At 43.9% G+C, this 20975-nt stretch overlaps 1 protein-coding gene across 3 annotated transcripts in view; it reads left to right on the top strand.

The window, feature by feature from the left end:
* Positions 1-20975, top strand: part of CCDC170 (coiled-coil domain containing 170) — a 112566-nt gene that overhangs the window by 18633 nt on the left and 72958 nt on the right. For all 3 annotated transcript variants that reach the window (XM_054697955.1, XM_054697954.1, XM_037520662.2), the window contains exons 2-5: positions 12246-12374; positions 14019-14275; positions 17342-17486; positions 20678-20863. In XM_054697955.1, the coding sequence (XP_054553930.1) occupies positions 12246-12374; positions 14019-14275; positions 17342-17486; positions 20678-20863 (717 nt within the window). The remainder of the gene's footprint in view (positions 1-12245; positions 12375-14018; positions 14276-17341; positions 17487-20677; positions 20864-20975) is intronic.

The following is a 20975-nucleotide window of genomic DNA, read 5'->3' as shown; positions in this document are numbered from 1 at the left end:
GACAACAAATGGAACTATAAAGTAGGAGGCACTGTTTCTAACTATTGAGCTGACAGTAAATTTTAGATGGTAATAAATAAACGTCTGAAAAAGGAGAAAGCTAGTAGGGCTGGAATAAAGGTCTAAAGGTTTGGTCTCAGATAGGGACTTAGAAAAATAAACAAGCAAACAATTATATAGGGTCTTTAGAAGACCAGGAAAGGGTGGGGATGGGGGAGGCTTTGCTGACGTGACTGGGGGCTTTGGTGGTGATGGTGGCAGTGAGCTGATAATGACTTTTAAAATTTTTTTTTTATTTTTGTGAGACGAACTAAGGTGTAGGCCAGAGATGTAGGGGATGAGAAAATTCACCAGAGACAGAGTGGGAAGCAGAACATGTGGATCTACTGAAATACACTGCTGAGGGGAGCTGCAGGTGAGCCAGGACAGGTCTGCTGTGCCATGTGGGTCACCTCCCTGGCTGGGGATGGAACTCAGGCCGCAGCTGTGATTGCACTGAGACTTAACCCCTAGGCCACCAGGAAGGCGCTGATAATGACTTTACAGAATCCACAGGACATGCAGGTTATGTTCAGTGACAGGTGGAAACAAGAATCTCTAGCAGGAGATGCAGATTTGAGGTCCATCAGATATTGGAAGTGGTTGAAATCTTAGGAGGGCATGAAATAGGCCAGTGAGGTGGGAGGAGGGAGTATAAGGACAGAACCCCGTGGAAATACCAAGTCAAGGAGTGGGCAAAGGAGAATGAGCCACATAGGGACTGATTTAGCAGGGCTAGATGAGTCAGAGAAAGGTGAGTGGTCTGTGGGAGATGAGAGTCAAGTCAAGCCAGGAGAATAAGTGACTGTTGGCTTGGGGGCTGCGGAGCAGAACATTCTTCTCCCAGGAACTGAAGTGTAAGGTCAGCTTTGGAAAGTGAGTAGGAGTTAACTGGGTGAAGGATTGGGTTGAGGGTGATAGGTGAGCTTTCTCCATGGCACAATGTGTGGGTGAAGGCTATCTATTGGGAAGAAGCGGAGCCCTCTCAGGCTACTGTAGGAGGGCCGTAGGGCTGGTGAGACCGTGAGCCAAGAACAGCAGTGGGAGATGAAGTTGATGAGGTCGGTAGGGGTCACGTTTGCTTCTAGGGACAAGGAGGAACCACTGGAGGATCTCAAGCCTGGGGATACATGAAACAGTTCTGCATTAAAAAAATAAAAAGATCACTCTGGCTACAAATGGACTGGAGACTCCTGGTGGGTGAGGGTGGGGAGTAATTCTGATGGCGAGAGCTTGTTAGGAGGCTGTTGTGGTCGCCTAGACTTGGACCGTGGACAAAACAATTGAGGGTGAACAGGGCAGATGTGTTGGAACAGGGAGGAAGAAGGGAGAGATGGTGAAGCTCTGGTTCTTGGCTTGAGAGCTGGTGGGTATTTGGTACCATTCACTGCCATGGAGAAAAGACAGGTTGGAGGAAGTTACATGAATTTGGTTTTGGGTGTTTTGGGTGTGAGGTGCCTGCATGGTGTTCAGGTTATAACTGATAGGCAATTAGATAGATCCTGAGCCCAAAGAGAGGTTTTACCTGGGGGTTATCACATGTTTGGTAGTAATCAGCAGATAGAAGGCACCTGAGGTCATGAATAAAGGGAGGCCAGTAAAGTAAGGTCTTCTAGGGAGAGAGTGGGAATTTTTAAATTGTTTGAATTTTGAGTTAATGTTGAATGAATTTAATATTGAATTTTATGTGATAGTTGAGAGTAGACAGGGAAATTGAAAGGCTATAAAGAGAATAAATCCTTCTTGCTGTAGGTACCTAATTAAATCATTTATTCTTTAATTTACTCACTTACTGAGCAAATATTTGTTGGTCTGAAAAGAATATTAACTTGGTTGCCAGGAGATCTGACATAAACTAACTTTGTTATCTTGAACTCATCACTTAGTCTCTGGAAGCCTAGTTTATGTTGTAAGGTTTGTTTCTACCTCAAATTTTCTAAAAAATATTAATAAACTAAGCAAAGATTCAAAATAACTTGAGGAAGTTTATAACAAAAACATATGTAACTTAGTAAGTTAGAAGATATGGCATCTATCCAGCCTCACCATATGCCAAATGTGAGCCCTGGAGGATATTACCCAACTCTCTGGGCCTCAGCATTCTCTTTATAAAAATAGGAGCATTAATACTGTGTACATGTGTGTATGTCCTCTGCTTCTCTACATTCCATTAAAACAAGAACAAAAAAAAAGACCATTCCTCAATGTATCTGGAAATAAGGCAAATTATTGTTATTTATTATTATTATTTTTTTGACTATTCTGGAAAATACAAAGGCAGTAGCATCCTGATGAGGAATAAATGACTTAGGGATTGACTTAGTGGAGGTAGAATTGTTCTTCCCAGAGACTTTAGGAGGCTCCCTGTTTGGAAGTGGCAATAAAGCTATGAATTTGGGAGTAGGAAGAAATCAGGGTGGTTAGTTGATGAATGGAATGTGGACCAGATGTCTTAAACCCTAATACTCCCACAACTGCCTACACTTTGGATTAACCTATTTCCACTCCATGCAACTCAACTTGCAGTTGTGTGTGTGTGTGTGTGTGTGTGTGTGTGTGTGTGTGTATGTGTGTGTCTTGGGTTTCCAAATGCATATGCTGAAATCCTAATTCTCAATGTGATGATGTTTGGAGATAGGACCTTTGGTAGTTACTGGATTAGATGAAGTTATGAGGGTGGGACCCCATGATGGGATTAGTGTCCTTTGAAGAAGGAGAGAGACCTGAACTCTCTGGCCATGTGACACCATCTGCAAGTCAGGAAGAGAGAGACCAGGAACTCAATCAGGGGAACCTTGAGTTTGGGCCTCCAAACTTCCAGACCATGAGAGAGAAATGTCTGTTGAAGTGACCCAGCCTGAACGATTCTGATGTTGCAGCTCAAGCTCATGGTCTGCTAATGTTAGCACACCCATTACGTATTTCACTCTGATCTCATCGCCAGCAGCTCTTTGGGGAGAGGGGATTAACTTTATTTTAAGTCCATTCTAAGGAAGATATTCCTGTGATGCCAATTTGAATAAACATACTGATGTTTGAGGGACACCACTCAGCCTAGGAGCTAAAATATTACATCCTGAAAATTTCTCACTTTAAAATAATCTATCGAGTGCTTTAGTACAGCTGAAGTGGAAAAACCTCATTTTGGAAGAATTCTAGGATCTTTACAGAGTGAAAAAATATACAGAGGATAATGCTGAATGAAATGTCCCATCTGGTTGTTCACAGAGATTTTTTTTTTGTTCCCTCCCAGAAGCTATTCCACATGTGACAGTGTTCCCAGATATGCATTCTTTATTAGTTTGACAGCTATATGCAACATATCCCTCTACCCCCAAAGATGTATCTAATACAAATGCTGAAAAACTGCTAGTTTCTTCAAATAGGGTTGAAGTTAATTTGCTACATCGCTCTTTGAGTCCAGCCCAAGAGGTTGTCTTGTTAACATGAACAGATTGAAAAAAAGAAGAAACTTCAAAGAACTTCATATTAAGCAAAAATATTAGCTTCTAAATTGTGTAGACCCTGCTTGTGCAGCATTTATGAATTTGTAGAGAGCAGAAGACATCTTCCAAAGAGTGCTGGGAAAGAGACTTATGAATCTCTTAAGATAAAGTCTTCGAATGTAACACACTCATGGGAAGGCAGCTCGTTATCAAACAGCCAGACTTGCAGACGGTGCTGGTAAAGGTCAGAAAAGAATTCAATTTAGGGGGCAGTGATTGCTTCTGTATTTAACCGGGGGTCTGAGGGACAATAACACAGCAACTAAGAGCATGGACTTTGGAGTGAGATAGGCCTTGGCTTGAACTCTGAATACGCATTCCGTTCATTCCTTGTTCACTCTGAAGATACTTCCTGCTACCCAGTCACTGGGGACACAGCGTGTATCCTGCCTGCGTGGTCTCTTCACCTTGTAGTGGGGAATGTAGAGAGTAAGTAAATAATCATCTAAGTAAATAATAGTTCCTACTGGTAATAGTATGAAGGCTAGGTGTGGGTGCATTGAGAGCAAATAACACTGGAAACCAATTTAGATTACGTGTTGGGGAGGCCCATTTAAGTCCGGGAAGCAGACCATGTGGCTGAGTTGTGTGAGCAAGATTCGTAGAGGTCAGAGTTGGCTGGGAGAGGAGTGGAGGAGGCTGGGGGAGGGGAGAGGAACCAGAAAATGCAGCTGAGACATTTGGTCAAATTCCTTATCCTTCGAGCCTGAATGTGCTTTTTATGTAATGTAGGTGGTGGTAATAGTCTTACATGGCTGCGGGCAGGATTAAATGATAAGCTAATGGGATAATTCTTATTATAAACCTCACATAATAAGACTTGCTTCCCTGGTGGCTGTTAATAATAATAATAATAATAATAATAATAATAATAATGCCCTCCTGAAGCTTACATTCTGGTGAGATAATAATATTTACCTTAAGAATGAATATAAACAGGGGGCCTCCCTGGTGGCGCAAGGGGTTAAGCACCACATTATGAGGTAATCTGCAGCCTCTGCAGCAGGAGTTTGATCTCGGCCGCCCAGGGAGCAACCCACAAGGTACAGCAAACCTCTCCTGGCTCGCCCGCTGCTCCCCTCAGCAGTGGATTTCAGTCCATCTACCTGTTCTGCTCCCCACTCTGTCTCTGGTGAATCCTCTCACCCCCCCCCACCTCTGGCCTGTACCCCAGCTCTTGTATGCATAAAGAAATAAATCTTTAAAAAAATAGAAAAAGTGTACTTTAAAAAAATAAACAAAGAGAGCCTGATAGTTGCTTAAAAAGGCTCAGAGGAAAATTTCACGTTATGCTAATTTTAGAAATGAGTTATTTATTATAGTCACAACTGAGGAGAAGGCAAGACAAAACATCTTAGTGTTTTCTCATTATCAAGTAAACTGAAATGACGTATCAGCGAGATTACAGAGTCTTAAAGATACTGAAGTTACAGAGAAGTGGGTTAATGTAATTCCCCAGAGTACATCTAGGATGTAAAACCTTGAGATTAACTGTTGTACAGGGTGTGACAATAAGCTGAGAAGGATGAGTTGAAGAAATGATTGCAAATTTACTAGCCAAGATATTTTCATAATAAGGTACAGAAAAAACTGTGAGATAGGAAGAGACCTTCACCCTAACAAAGAATAGCGGTTGTGATTTTGATTCCCTCAAGGTAAGTATTTCATAGTTGTTTTTCACTTGTGTCTTTAGCCAGCAAGATTTACATGAATAATTCTTGGTCTTTCCGCCCCTATGGACCTTGGTCAAATTTCTATTTGCTACAGCTTCTAAAGCTTATATTGCTATTTTTTATTTACAAGAGGTGAGTGAAATTTCACCTATACTTGTTCCAGTGGACTGTTGTTTAGCAACAATAATGTGCAATTAGAATTAAGTAAATAAATTCAGCCAGATTTCTTTATCTTTGATATGCTAACCTCAGAGATGTTACCAGAGAGGAAGAAGACTTTTCACCCATCCACCATCCACTCATCTACCCATCCATCCATCCATCCATCCATCCATCCACCAACCACCCATCCACCATCCACTCATCCACCATCCATCCATCCACCTATCCACCATCCATCCATCCACCCATCTACCATCCATAAACCCATCCATCATCCATCCACAATCCATCCATCCACCCATCCATCCATCCACCCATCCATCCATCCACCCATCTACCACCCATCCATCCATCCATCCATCCATCCATCCATCCATCCATCCACCAACCATCCATCATCCATCCATCCACCATGCATCCATGCAACTTTTCATTTATCCATTCATCACTGCCACCTCCCCCATGCATCCAGCCATTCACACTCCATCTATCAACTCATTCATTCTTTTGGACATTGAATGGATATCCATTCAGCAGACATTTATGGAGATGCCCATCCTGGGCTAGGATATGTGTTTGGTGTGAGGGTAAAATAGAACTGTTTTCAAAGGTTTGCTCTCTAGCACACAACTTTGTAGTTGAACCATTCATTCATTTATTAATATTCAACATGTATTTCATGAGTGCCTACTATGCGCCCGGCACTGTTGTAGACACTGAGGATACCGTACTGAATAATACACCAGGGCCTATTCTGCCGGCACTCTGGCCACTGGTGATTCTGAACTGGAATAAGAGGATTGGAAAGTGAGTGAATGATTACAAATAATTGTTTAATATTGGAAGTATTTGGGTTTTTTTTTTTACAAGTTTGGTGATGTTTTTGTGACCAGAAATATGCTGTGGGAACTTAACTTTTGTTTGTATCAATTAGCTTAGGGTCAAGTTGGTTTTGTTTTACACTGTTTCATTTAAAGTCACAGTTTCCAAAACCCATTTGCTATGTTAAGTGAGGACTTACTGTATTTGATATTGCTTCTTTTTATTCTTTTTTAATTTTCTTTATTGTCTTTTGCTTATTTCCTTATTTTTTTCCCTTGCTTTGACATTGGTTAAGAAATGAATCAGAAATTTTGGAAGGCCATTAGAGTCAGTGTCTAAAATCTAGATTCTCTAAAGATTATTGGACAAGTAGAAGGGTGGGAACTTCAGTGTATATTTCTGCCACAGTATATAGAAGGTGATAGTTATCAGGAAGTCTGTCCTAGAACACTCGGGGAGCCAAAAGCCTCTTCTCCTGTCTGGGCTTCTGGCTGTGTGGGGCACCCATGGTTTCGGGATTGTTAATGCTATCAGGGATGCACAGGCAGAGAGGGGGTACCTAGGGGGTATTGGGGTTTGGGGGGTGGAAGGAGTAGGGGTCTGGGGAGGATCTGTGGACTTCCTGCACCAACCCACCACCAGGTGAGGGCTTCGGTGGAAGCCAGCCAGCTCCAGCGCAGAGGCCAGCTCCCGCGCAGAGGGCGTTTGGCCCTCAGAGGAGAGAGAAGACTGTGGAGTGAATCAGAGGCAGCAGGAAAAAGAGCCTCCCTTCATCCATTCACTTATTCTAAAATAATGATCTAGTGTCTACACCGTGGAGCCCTGAGCAGGTGCTAAGTATGACTTAGAGGACACCACAGTCTTTTGAGGGAGACACAGCATACTTAGTTAAACAGGCAGTTTCTTCCTTTCCATTGTGTTGGGCGCTGAAGGAGAAGCTCGGTGGTCAGGAGAGAACGCCGGAGGAGAGCAGTGTGGGGGGGTGTTGGTTGGCCGGCTGCTATAGACTATTAGGCCGAGGAGGATTTACATGGCCAGGGTGACGAGAGGGAGGGGATTGGGAAGATGCATCCAGAGACTTCCCTGGCCCCTCTGATCTCTGTGAGCTCCCGCAGCTTCTGAGCTCTTGATGTGCCTGCAGGAGGTTGGAGTGAGGTTGAGCCCTGGCTGGAAGGAGATAATGGGTGTTACTTTTCTTTAAAAAAATTTATTATTATTTTTTTTATTGAAGTAACCTTGGTTTACAGCACTGGTTATAATTTAGAGGACTAGGTTCAAGTGTGTGTTACCAGCCGCCCCCCACCCAACACCCCGGTGCTCATAGTCCTCCCCTATGGTCCCTTGTGCCCCTTCCCCCCCAAAGAAGGGCTCCCTAAAAGGCAGCTCCTCCCTTGAGTCTGCCCTGCAGAGTGCGCTGAGGGCAGCCTTCTCTCCAGGATAAGTCTTGAGAATTGCTCAGCACCACAGGGCAAAGGGTCTCAAAGGATGGCTCGCTGCCAGGCTGGAAGCTTAAGAGGGAGGGTGGGTGAGGGGAGACACTGAAGGCAGCACTCCGTGATGGAGAAGCCTGGGCCAGGCCGCGGGCACTGCAGAATGGTCTCATGCTGGAACAAGGTGGGGATCTATGGGTTGGAGAGATAAGGATGGATTTAGGCGCTTTTGTGTGTCAGAGGCAGGCAGTGATTTTCTTCTTCTTCTTTTTTTTTTTTGTCCACGGGATAATAAGACAACTACACCCCACAGTGGCAAGACTGGCCCAGGACATTTCCTGAGGTCAGATAATGGCGCCCATTGTGTGCGGGATTATGAATAAGCGCGCCTCCTCTTTACGCTATTGAGCTTGAAACCATCTTTATTCTGAAAAGATTATGAGCCGCCCCATGAGGCAATTTCAATCATTATGATAATATCAGTAGCAGAATCAAATCATATGTAGTTTGCTTTCTCAAATTAATATAAAATTGCTTCCTGGGTTAGCGGAGAGATAACCTAATAACTTAGATTGTCCCTGTGTGAGGACAAATGGATGAGTTTTTAATCTTGCCATTTTGAATAGGGTAAAATTAGTTTTTTAGGAGTTAAGATTCTTTAGTACTTATAGAAAAAATTGAAAAGTTTTCAAAAAATTTTGCTAACTACAGGAGGGCTTAGTAAAAGGAGCAAACCCCAGGAACCGTCTGCTCTCACTCACGTGGAATCTTCATGAACTCATGTTCTTTTAAAAAGGCCACATGGCTGGGTTGGTGATGTTTGTCTATCTTTGTCCTTACTCCTTTTTCAAACATTTAGGGCAGACTTGTTTATTCTGATGATGAAAGTAATACATGGTGACTGTAAAGGATTTGGAAAATATAGAAATACACAATAAAGAAGAAAATAAAATCTAATCCTGTCACTAAAAGATAACCACAGTTAGCATTTTTGTGATAGAGAATCCCAGCAGTAACAGGAGGCTTTCACTGCCCTCAATTCATGATAGAGTCGAAGGAGTAACATGAGGGGAAGCTGAAATGCCTCACTGAAATGATGACTAAGGTAGAACTATGTTTTTTTTTTTAAAGATTTATTTATTTATTTATACAAGCGCTGGGTACAGTCAGAAGCGCGGGAGGGTGAGAGAATTCACCAGAGCCAGAGCGGGGAGCAGAACAGGCAGACTGACGAAGGAGCACACTGCTGAGGGGAGCAGCGGGCGGCAGGAGACGTCTGCGTGCCATGTGGGACCCTCGCCCGGCGGCCAGGGAGCAGCTGGGAATCGAACCAGCGCTGCACAGGCTGGGGGCAGCTTCGCAGCTCAGCGCTCAACCGCTGTGCCACCAGGGGAGGCCCTAAGGTAGAACTAATTGAGCCATGTGGCGTTTCAAGTCCCAAAGGCAAAGACCTTACCTTTTTTTGAAGTGTCCATGGGACATTCATAAAATTGAGCATTTACAAAAACCTCAATCCATTCCTCAAAGCCAAAATAATAGTCAAGAACGATGGTGAAAATGCATGATGGCTGGTCAAGCGAGGGCACCTTCCAGGCTGGCTGGACCCAATAATGAATGGATACAGGATAACTCCATGCGCACACAGGTGAGTGTCGACCCTGAGTGACCTTCTCTGAGCACAGTGCAAGAATGTGAAAATCCATAGCAAATCCAGAAAACAAGGCACAGCAATGACATTCTTAAATAGCTCAGGTGAAAGGAAAAAATGCCAAGCCAAGTTGAAGGCCATCTGGAAGGAACACCTCGTGGGTCCATGGGGCAGCAGAAGAAGGACCAAGAGGAAAATCTCAGCCATAAATAAATGTGCATATTCTTCATTCTCATGGTCTTTCCTTGACTCTATAATCCCGTCATGTGTGGTTGTCTTATTTTTCCTCATCAAGCTATTGCTGAGTCTTGAAGGAATGGATTTCTCTGCTGCGCTGGGACTCTCCTTATTACAGGGCCATATTAATTTATAACGAGATTTTATAAGACGTATGTTTATATAAATAACACATACAAAGAGATTTATGATAAAGAGTTGGCTCCTGCTGTCCCAAGGTCTGCAGACAGCAGTGAGAGAGACCCAGGAGAGCCCCCCGTGTGAGTTCCAGGATGAGTCTGAGCCCAGACAGGAGAAGACAGCTCCGGCTTGAAGATGCTCAGCCAGAAGAAGTGAACTGGGTCTTCCTCTACCTTTTTGTTCTGTCCAGGCCTTCCAGGGGTGAGACCCGCCCACACAGGGAGGACATACTGACGCCTGTGTTGCTCTCACCCAGGACCTCCTCAGTCACACGGAGGATTATTTAACCAGGTATCTGGACACTCTGTGGTCCAGTTAAGGTGTGACACATCACAGCGACTAAAACATGGAAGAATTCCTGACCATTGGGGGGAAAAATATTTTAGTTGGAAGATTTAACATTTAAAAGATGTCAATTCTCCTAACTTTATAAAATTAACATACCAGCGGGTTATTTTTTGGAATTTGTCAAGCTGATTCTAAATTTCATATGGGAAAATGGACAAGTAAGAAAAGTCAGAAATAGTCTGTAAAAGTAAGGCCTGTCAGGTACCAGGTTCTGTCAGCTACTAAAATACATTAATAAGCTCACAGCTGCCACCACTGTTGATTACCCGTGTTGGCGCCTCAGAGCCACTGCTTTCTCTTTGATCCTTGATCACCTTGGATCAAGGATTTCTGGATCCTTGATCCAGAAATACGGGGCGTATTTCTGCCACAGGACCTTAGCTCAGACTTTCTGCTTTTTGAATGATGTGTACGGCTCCTGCTTTAATACCTCTTGCCTGTTTAACTCCTATTTAATCATCCCTTCTTTAGGGAAATCTTTCCTTCCTGCTTCCCTAAGCTTAAGTCCGTTTCCTTTGTTATCTTTCTTTCCATTCATTTATTTCAGTTTGTAATTATACAATCATCGGTGTGGTTGTTTGATACATGCCTTTTCTTATTAGCCTTGACGTTCAGGGCCTGACCTTGAGTAAGGCACGCAATAAATGTTTGTTGATGGATTATCAGCAGTCTCCTGGACTTAGAAGTGTGATTTAGACCTAGCAACAGTCTTCTAAATTCCATAATCAAGAGTCTTTCGAACGTGAGCCTGAGCCTGCGCCAGTGACGGAGGTGGTGATTTCTTAATGGGTAGTTTCTTTTATTCAGTTTAAAGGTGCCCTGGTAGCATTCTTGGTTAGCTTGTAATCGCCTAAAAGGCCCTTCCTTCTGTTCCCCTCCACTCCCCTGCCCTGCTCTGTCCCTTCTCCCTGCCCCCACCCCCCCATTCCCGGAGCACATCTTTACCATCCTCTTGAATATGTTGAGATTGGCAACCACCACGGTTACTAAGTGCACTGAAGCTTTTGTTTGGCTTTTTATGGATTGAAACACACTTGCCTTGACAACGCTTGTTGTAAAGTTAGAACGTTATGCTTGTTGTAAAGTTAGGACGTTAAGTTGACTTCTGTGTTCACCAGTATCTCCAAGCAGCAGCCATAAACAGGTTTTACTGGTCTGTTCCCTGAGGCCACTTACATATTCCAGGAAGCCCTTCCTTATGTGACCCCTTTTGTATCTCTTCAGAAATGAATCGAACCCTTTTATATCTTTCATGAGGACCATAGGTCTGGAAACTTCACAGACATGGGTAGAGGTCTCTGTCCCAAGTTTAGGAGCGACTCTTGAAGGAGGCAGGGCTTAGGGACAAGCAGGACAGAGCCAGAGCCAGGGTTGCAGGTGGCCAAAGTTATCAAATCCACTTGCAGATGTTTATCTGGCTCACACAGGGTTTCTTTTTTAAACACTTGCCAAGTCGTGACACCTGGGAATTTTTACTCAGAAAGTGCGGATATAGGATGCCTTGAAAAGTTGGATGGATTTGGCAGCTCTGGGATCTGTACCTCTGCACTGGCAATCACCAGTGGAGCTGCAAGCGCTTCCCTTCTGGGTGGATGAGGCCTCTGGACGTGCTGTCATGTGATCTCGCCCTTCTGGATGGACCACCCCGCTGCCTCTGGTCTCAGGCATGCGTCTGAGTCACCTCCAAGGCCCCATGAGAGGTTGTGAAATGGGAAGAAAGGGCTCAGTGAAGAGTTAGGAAGGAGACAGTCTTATGTTTAGTGCACATGACCTCTGTGATAAACAACCCAAACACTCTTCCAAAGACGAGCTGATAAACTTTGTAATTTGGACACAGAAGAATAGTACAAACTGCCCCCTAATTCAGTGCCACATCGCCTCTCTTCATAGTTCTTTGTGGACTGTCATGTCTGAGCAGAGCTCAGATTCCACTGGAGTTGGGGTGGGGGAACCTTTAGAGCAGCAACCTCAAATGCTACCCTGGGCGAGCCCCTCCTCGGCTCTGGGCCTCTTCCTGCTTCCCTTAGAATCTCAGGAATGAGGAAAATGACCTGAACACAACCTTCTGTCCAGGTAACGTTTTTGACACTTCCAGAAGACAACAATGCTTCTCTGTACTTAACCTGACTTTGCACCGCTGTACAGGAAAGACTGCTTATCACTTGTCTTTATATTTTGTCTTTTGGGGAAACCCTAACAGGAAACTCACGATCATCTTTTGGAAAGCCCGGTCACTCGAGAGCAATTAAACCACTACCGAAATGTGGCCGAAAACACCCAAAGTGAACTTGCAGCAGTTTTGGTCAAATTTGAATGTGCCCAGTCGGAGGTAAGAGAAGCGCTTTTGTACCTCAGGCCTCTGGAACTCAGAGAGTAGGGGGGAGAGTGTAGGTGGTTAGAAAAAAGACAATGGCAAAGCTTGTCCTCATGCCCTCGCTTTCCTGACCTCTAGTTGTAGAGCATTCCCGAAAAGTTACTCATTTGCCCAGCTGGACCCGGCATGAGGTGTCGAGGTCTGAATTTAGATCACAGAGTTGGTCTGTGGCCTTGAGAGATCTGGGACACCTTAGGACTTGGGGTTGAAGTTCTCTGGGCCTTGAGGGAAACTTTTAGTATCGCTCAACATTATCTGCCTGCGCTGTGGGTTGCTTGCTATCTGGGGCTCTTACGAAGCCCCTGGGACAGAATCAGGTCTAGACGGTAATTTCTGAGCATCTCTCTCTAGATCCATTCTGCTCATGGCCTGAGGACTCGTGGGACTCTGGCATCCTGCTTGTCTGTGAGATAACTAGTGGTTTTGTTGGGCTGCCAAGAATCCACAGAAAGATGAGCTGCTAATGTGTGTGTGTGTGAGTGTGTGACTAGGACTAAAAGTATGCTTGGGTACTTTTACACAGTTCCAAAGAAATACATGCATCCAAAGTTTTCTTATAGGATGAACTAGATAGTATAGCTTCACAGGGTATACACGTTGTTCAGCATTTTGATGCCCCTGCATTTTAATAAAAATTATAGGGCCTCCCAGGTGGCGCAGCGGTTGAGCGCTGGGCTGTGAAGCTGCCTGCAGCAACCAGAGGAGGGTCCCACATGGCGCGCAGATCTCCTTGCTATAAAAATAAAAATTATACAAAAATTAATTTTGTATAAGCCCTATAAGAAGTTTTCTCCTCTGGCATATTTTCCCCAGAAATATGAATTTTTTAATCGTAGATACAATAAGTATCCAGAAAACAAGACATACAGTGACAGAGTGAATAGCCTGGTTTACTTGGGAAACAGCTGTGGTCATGAAATTGCAAAGAGCATAGATTATAGGTTTCTTGCTTCGTTGTTAGTCAGCAGCAATATGGATATAGAAAATGGCTTGCCATTACAAAACAGTTCATTGCTTTTTGCAAGATAGTCCAGAAATGTCTTGAGTGAGACTGTCACTACAAGACAATGCTCAGCTGGTTTTGAAAAAGACAGATTATAAAGTTCACTGTATAGGCATCATTTTCCATCTGGTAATACAGATACTAATATGCAAATAAAAGAGTAAACCTGTATTAAGTAATAAATAAAAAAGTGAAATTTGAAATTATGCTTTAGGGTGTTTTTTTGTTTAAGATTTATTTATTTATTTATTTATTTATTTATTTATTTATTTATTTATTTATACAAGCACTGGGCACCGTCAGAAGCGCGGGAGGGTGAGAGAATTCACCAGAGCCAGAGTAGGGAACAGAACAGGCAGACTGATGAAATACACTGCTGAGGGGAGCAGCAGGCGCGGCAGGAGAGGTCTGCGCGCCATGTGGGACCCTTGACGACAGCCAGGGATCGAACTGGCGCTGCAGAACCAGCACTGCAGAGGCTGTGGGCAGCTTTGCAGCCCAGCACTCAACCGCTGCACCACCAGGGGAGGCCCTGCTTTAAGGTTTCTTAAAGGGACTTCAAACTTTCCTTCTTTTTACTTCTTTTTCCATGTTAGCTTCGAGACCTCCGATCCAAGATGCTTTCTAAGGAAGTTTCCTTTCAAGAGTTGAAAGCAGAAATGGAGAACTACAAAGAAAATAATGCCAGGAAGTCATCTCTCCTCACCTCCTTAAGAGACAGAGTTCAGGAGCTAGAAGAAGAATCGGCAGCACTTTCTACTTCTAAAATCAGAACAGAAATCACAGCTCATAATGCAGTCAAGGAGAACCAGGACTTGAAGAAGAAAGTTGTTGAACTACATGAGAATTTACAGTAAGGCTAATTCAATATATCTCTCAATGGAGCTGGTGATAGACTCCTAGCTTCAGGGAGCAGGATGCACCTATGGATGCAGCAATATTTTGCAGTATTTGGCCGTGAAACTCTATTTGAAAAAAAAAAAATCATTGACTTCCAATTATCTTTGGAGTCTTGAAAATTTTTCTCAAGTTTATTTCTTCTTCTTTTCAATTTTAACATTATTGTATTTTATTTTTCCTTTACTGAGGTGGCATTGGTTTACAACATTGTATATTATTTAGCAGAATAGATTCACACCTTTTCAGATGTGTGTTACCACACTACACAATCAAAGCCTCCATAGTCCTTTCCCTAAACCATTGGGCTCCCTTCTGTCCCTCCCCTCCCCTCTAAGTAGCCTAAATTCTGCTGTCATATTTCTAGCATTTGTTTATTTTGTTTTTTTCCATCTATATTCCACATATTAGTGAAATCAACTGTTGTTTGTCTTTCTCCTTCTGACTTTTCACATAGCGTCACCCCCTCCATTTCTATCTCCCAAGCTCATTTATAATGCCACCAAGAGTCTTTTGAACAAACAGAATTGCCCTGAGCCTGTTTATGTCCTCTTGATTAGGGCTGAAAATGCTAACATATACAATTTAAAGATTTTTTCCAAGTAGAGGTATAACCAGAGGTGGTGGGGCAGTGCCCAGAGGGAGGTGTTTACTCAGAAACTAGTTATGAAGGTGATCCAGAAGCCCAGGCACCCAAGCACTCTTCATTATGTATTATTGCCAATTTAGGCAGAGAACTCAGGAAACCCAGATTTTCCATACTCAGTGCTGGCAAAGGTGGTTATTGAGACAAAATTGGGAACCTGTTCTTCCTACCCCTTCTTTCTTAGCCTTAGAAGCCTCACTTTCTTTATTGGTGTCTGATAATTTTTAAGTGCTTACTTTGTTGAGTTGTTTACTATACAAATGCCCAATCTTAGAATTGCTTTACTACTCATAATTCCCTCAACTCCTTCTATTTTTCTGTAAATGGCAATATTTTGTCTTTTCTTATTACTGAATAGTATTCCATAGTCTGGATATAGCACATCTTCTTAATCTTTAATCAAGAGGTATCAGATTATTTCCTTGTCCCAGCTACAGTAAATAATGCTGCAATAAACAGTGTACAGCACATATATATATATATTTTTATTTGATGGTTTCATGTTCATTGGATGACCCCTAGGAGTGGGGTTGCTGCTATTTCCATTTTTAGAGTTTTAGATAAATCTAGATCACCTTCTAAAATGGTTGTACCATTTTTTTATTCCTGTGAACAGTGTAGTAGGGGTCTTCTTCTCTGAAAATTCTCCAGCATTTGTTGGTGGATTTTTTGAATATGTTCCATTCTCATGGGTGTGAGGTGAGATTCCATTGTGGTTTTAACCTGCATTTCCAGTCCTTGTGTGACATACCGCTAATCTCGCATACATGAGTAATTGATCATTATTCATCTTTTCAATTAGAATCAAAGTCCCATGAAACAAGGATTTTAATTGTTATTGTTTAATTATTTTATGATTTATTTTACTTTTATCACCTTTTATAGGGGTCTGGTACAGAGTAATGCCCAATTAATATTTATTAAATAAATGAGTAATGAAATGATATATACTTACAAAATTTTTAAAAAAATAGAAGATGCTAAAAAATTAAAAATTTTCTAAACCATTTGATTCTAGGAAAGCTATAGTTAGTATTATGTTGAATAGATTTTGACATAGTTGTACACAAATGATACTAAGTAACAAACTATTTTCACTGAAAGTACCTTGTAGACATTTATGAAAGTCATTCACCATCAATTTTAATGGTCCATGAAATTCCAGTGTGATATATTTAACTAGCTCCCTGTGCAATTTCCTACAGGCACGTAGATTAGTTTCTTTAAAAAAAATTGCAAGCCAAGCTGCAATGAATACCCAAGTGCATTCATATTTTCACACATTTCAATTTATATGAAATTGTTTTCTTGGGTGAGACTCCTTGAACATTGTTGGGCCAAAGAGAAAATCAAGTAGAAGTGGAAATAATTTAGAGAGCATTGGAATGAAGAAGTTAGACTGAAATCTTTGGGTTAACGTTTGGAATCATATACATAAATCAATCAGAGACATAGTGTTCACTGTGCTATTTAGAGAAACTGAATAAATATTACCTTTCAAATGCTGAAAATAAGAACTTAGCAATATACTGATGTTGGTCTTTCATTGTGATATGTTTTTCTAAATAGAAATATGATATGGTTTGGAGCATATGCAATTACATGCTTTGTTAATCTTTGAATGGAGTGAAAGAATTTTCAGTAAACACTCAACATGGTTAAAAGGGAAACCAATAATCATGTTTATTATCTAGGGTACTGACAAAATGATACCAAATTACTGAAATGATTCTAATTTGCTGTTAAAGTATGTCTATTTTTTGATGATCTCTTAATCTCCAACCTTTAAAATGTTAGAAATAGACCTTGCTATTTTCACAAGCCTTTCCAAGATTTGAAATAAAATATTCAGAGCAGAGCATAAATGTACTACTGATTGTCCTTCACGGCCCATTCCAGTGCTCGTGGGAAGCTAATAATGATTTTTGCTGGTGATTGAACAGCTCTCTTTCCAGAGGTGGGAATATCCCCTGCTCCTGATGTATTTTTCATTATAGCTGTTTCTGCCCATGAACCCGTCAATGTCCTAACTTACACTCACGGATCACTGTACAATGTGTAAAAAGAAGTCAAGTGTGGCCCCCGAGAGCCAGGGTGGCTCTCCTTCTCCGTGCTTCTCCCAGAGTCCCACAGATGTGAGGCTTGTGCAGGCCTGGGGGCCTACCTGCCAGTCCTGCAGATTCTACAAGGTCCGGGACAGAAGACAAGGGAGATGTAGGATGTCAGGAGGATTCCTCCATGTTTCTGCGAAGTGTAGGTGCCCCAGAAATGCCTTCACTTTTCTCCTTCCTTTATGGGGCTTGCTGGATAGCCATGCGCTCGGTGCCTGAACTTCTGTGGAGTTAACACTTGCCTTATTTATTATTTGCCCAATAGAAAGTGTTTAACTGAAAATGAGGAGAATAAGAATCAAATCTCAAAGAACTGCAGGAAGCATGAGGAATTTCTAGCTCAACTTCGAGACTTCTTAGATCCAGACAAGAACAGCGCTGAGGTCTCAGATGAAGATTTGATTTTAAAGGTATTTGTGTGCAGATGAAAAAGCCTCTAAATTGCAGTGGTCACTCTGGCTTGTGCTGTGGAAGCCCAGAGGCTGGGTTTGCTGGTGGCAGGACAATGGGACCGTTCCCCCAGGGTGGCTTTAATTGACGGTGTGACCTGGGGCAAACCCTGCAACCCTTCACCCTTTCTCAGCCTTTGCGAGATCCTTTCTAGTGTTCTTTGGGATGAATTAATCTCTAGAGGAAACTCATTATTTTATCCAACATAGATTTAGGTTTTCAATTAATTTTTCATTTTAATAATGTGTTTTAGGAAGACTTTTACAGAGAGAAACACACACACACACACATACACACACACACAGAGGAACAAAACCCAAACCAGTTCTGTATCCTTGTTGGGATATTTATTAAGTATAAGATCAGGATGAGTTATACACTTTTTAATTTTTCTTTTTTTTTTTTTTTTATACAAGCACTGGATACAGTTAGAAGTGTGGGAGGGTGAGAGAATTCACCAGAGCCAGGGCGGGGAACAGAACAGGCAGACTGACAAAGTACACTGCCGAGGGGAGCAGTGGGCGGCAGGAGAGGTCTGCGCGCCATGTGGGACCCTTGCCCGTCGGCTGGGGATTGAACTGGTGCTGCAGAGGCTGCGAGCAGCTTCGCAATCCAGCGCTCAACCACTGCACCACAGGGAAGGCCCACTTTTTAATTTTTCACCGAAACCAAATAATAAAAATCCTTCTTGACTCTAAGATGGAAATCAATGACGTCACCTGAATAATCACTTGGTTCCTAGTGATTCACTGGGGCATCAGAAAGCCTTTGAGAATGCCCTGTATCTGCGCTCACCTGCAAATCTTTGTACTTTGCTTCCTGACAGGTTTCCTTGCCGCCGATCTTTTTTTTTTAAAAAAGATTTATTTACTTATTTATGCATACAATTTATTTATTTATTTATGCATCTCTGGGGTGTAGGCCAGAGATGCGGGGGGTGAGAGGATTCACCAGAGACAGAGTGGGGAGCAGAACAGGCATATTGAGTGAAATACACTGCTGAGGGGAGCAGCAGGTGAGACAAGAGAGGTCTGCCGTGCCATGTGGGTCAGCTCCTGAGCCGGGCATCGAACTCCTTACTGCCAATCTTAAAAGCCACCTCCCAGCTAAGTAAGCCGAGGGTACTCACTGAAAGTGCAAAAAGATTTCATTTTACTTCCAGAAGTTCTGCTTCACTGATGGGCTTTGGTTGCTCAGACCAAGGTCTGTCTGAGTCTCTGGAGGGTGCTGGGTGCATCTCCTGGTCCTCCCTGTGGCTAACATGTGACCAGGAGCCTGACTGTAAAATTCCACTTCCCAGTATAGTTGGGGATTTTCTTTAAAGCCCAAGAGAAGAAGAGAAATTCAAGGCGCTCCTTCTTCTGGGCACCCTCTCCCCATGTCAGAGAGGCTCGGCAGGGTCTCACTTGGGTATAGATAGTGTATTAATCAGACCTGTTTATTTTCTGTGTTTCTAACTCTTTGACACGGGAGCCTGACTGATTCCGGGGAGACTGCCATGCCCAAGATGAGCTCATTAATTCCTGGAGGTAGTAAATGACTCCCTTGTGCAAACCCACAGTCCAACCCCTTCTACTGGGCCCTTCCATGCTGGCCCACTGTCCACCTGCCCACTCCCCCCAGGGCCAGGGGCTGCACGGCTGTCCTCCAGAGCCACTGGGGTTATTCCAACTAGCCAATCCCAGTCCTGCTGACCTCGCCTCTCCCTTTCCTTCCTGTGGAAATCACACCTCCCCCTGGCACCCTCGGTCTCCTGACCAGTCCTGGGGCTTCCCCAGTGGTCATGCGTGGCAGGGGCACCCCCTAGGGTTTTAGCTCCCGGATCACCTGAGCAGGGTCATGGGCCTAGGGCAGGACTGCTGCTGTTCTGGGGCCTTCCTGCGAGGTGTTCCCCCGAGAAGAGCAAAGCCTGTGCTGTAGACCCAAGGCCACCCCTCACTTTTCTAGGCCTCGCGAGCACACACGCACAACCCTCCCTGGGAACGTCGGCGGGAAGGAGGCTTTCCTAGGAACTGTGGCCGTTCTCACCCCCTTCAGGGATAGGTAGTGAGTGACCCCTGTGTGCGGGACACTGTTCTGGGGGCGAGGATCTGGCCATGAACAAGATGAGACCAAGTCTGCTCTTCTAGACCTTATTGTGGGGGGAAAGATGATGAAGAAATAACCAAATATTTATTGTGATCACATGTACGAAAAAAAGTGCAGTGAAGAAAATCAGAGAGTAGGGTCAGAGAGTGACGAGGGGAGAGGCATGCTTGTTTAGGTCAATGGCCCCTGCGTGGTCCTCTGGGTGGGGGATTTGAAGGCTGTGGCCAAGTAAGCGAGCAAGCGTTGAGGACAGGGATCAGGAGGTCGGGGGCAGGGATCCTGGCTGGCGAATTGCTGAGGTTGGAAGAGCCGTCACTTTCCAGGCAGTCCCAACACAGGACTGACCCTGCGCGCGATGTGGGCCTCAGGTCTTGCCCCAGGTGTCCTGGTGACCTCAGAGAAGGTGCGTCTGCATGGCTGGTTCTCTGGGGCCCTGGAGCCGGCTGGTTTTAATTTCCGTCCTCACAGGTGTTAGAGATCTCATCCAGGACCCCAGTTAACACCACAAATGCACAGCGCAGGGATTCAGCGACCTGCTAACTCAATGATAACATTGCGTGAGCCTGTCATGGAGGATTTTGCTTGTGTTCATTGGAAGAATTTCATTTTCAAAAAGGAAAAAGTGCCGTCTTCTTTACTACTGCTGGTTCACTCCTTCCTTCCCCCAGCACATAGCACCTGGAGGCGGTTAGTACGAGCTCTGTGGCTGACTACGCCCCCACCTCTCCTCACCTACACGATCTCTGCAGACCACCTCTTCCCCTTGATTGTTTAGCGCTGGGGCCTTGCTGATGCTCGCTCAGCCTGGCAGCTTGCAGCTGAATTCTCTCGTGGTTGCCTTGAAGCTGTTTTGGCTTACTTTTCATTTGACCGCCTGCATCTGCACAGAACAGAGTTTAGAGGCAGCCTTTGAAAAGGTGATCTTTTTGGGTGGGGGAGGGATAGAGCTTTTACTATGTTCATAGGGTAGTCGTCACCGGCGGGGTGAGAGATGGTGTGTTCCTTCGGGCTCTTGGGCGGAAACTTAGTTTTTGTGGGCTAGCTGTCATTGCTTTCTCTCCAGCTTCGAGAGCTGTGCACGGAAAGCGCAGCCCTGAAAGGACGCATCTCTGCTCTTGAAGAGACTGTAAATGTCCATGAGATGGAGGCAAAAGCTAGCAGAGAAACGATCATGCGGCTGGTTTCAGAAGTAAACAGAGAGCAGAAAAAAGCTGCCTCCGATCTTGAAGAGAAAGAGAAGCTGAGCCAGGTAGTGTATGCGTGCCTCTGCGATGGTGCCTGTGGAGCAGCACTGGAGCCGGGCTGTGGAGCACAGGAGCCTCACTGAGCTACCTCTCCACAGGCTGCGCTCCCTGCAGGGG

Source organism: Talpa occidentalis, unplaced genomic scaffold (assembly GCF_014898055.3).
Source record: "Talpa occidentalis isolate TD23 unplaced genomic scaffold, MPIMG_talOcc4v2.1 talOcc4.2, whole genome shotgun sequence".
NCBI lineage: Eukaryota > Metazoa > Chordata > Mammalia > Eulipotyphla > Talpidae > Talpa > Talpa occidentalis.
This window is presented reverse-complemented; position numbering and strand designations above follow the sequence as displayed.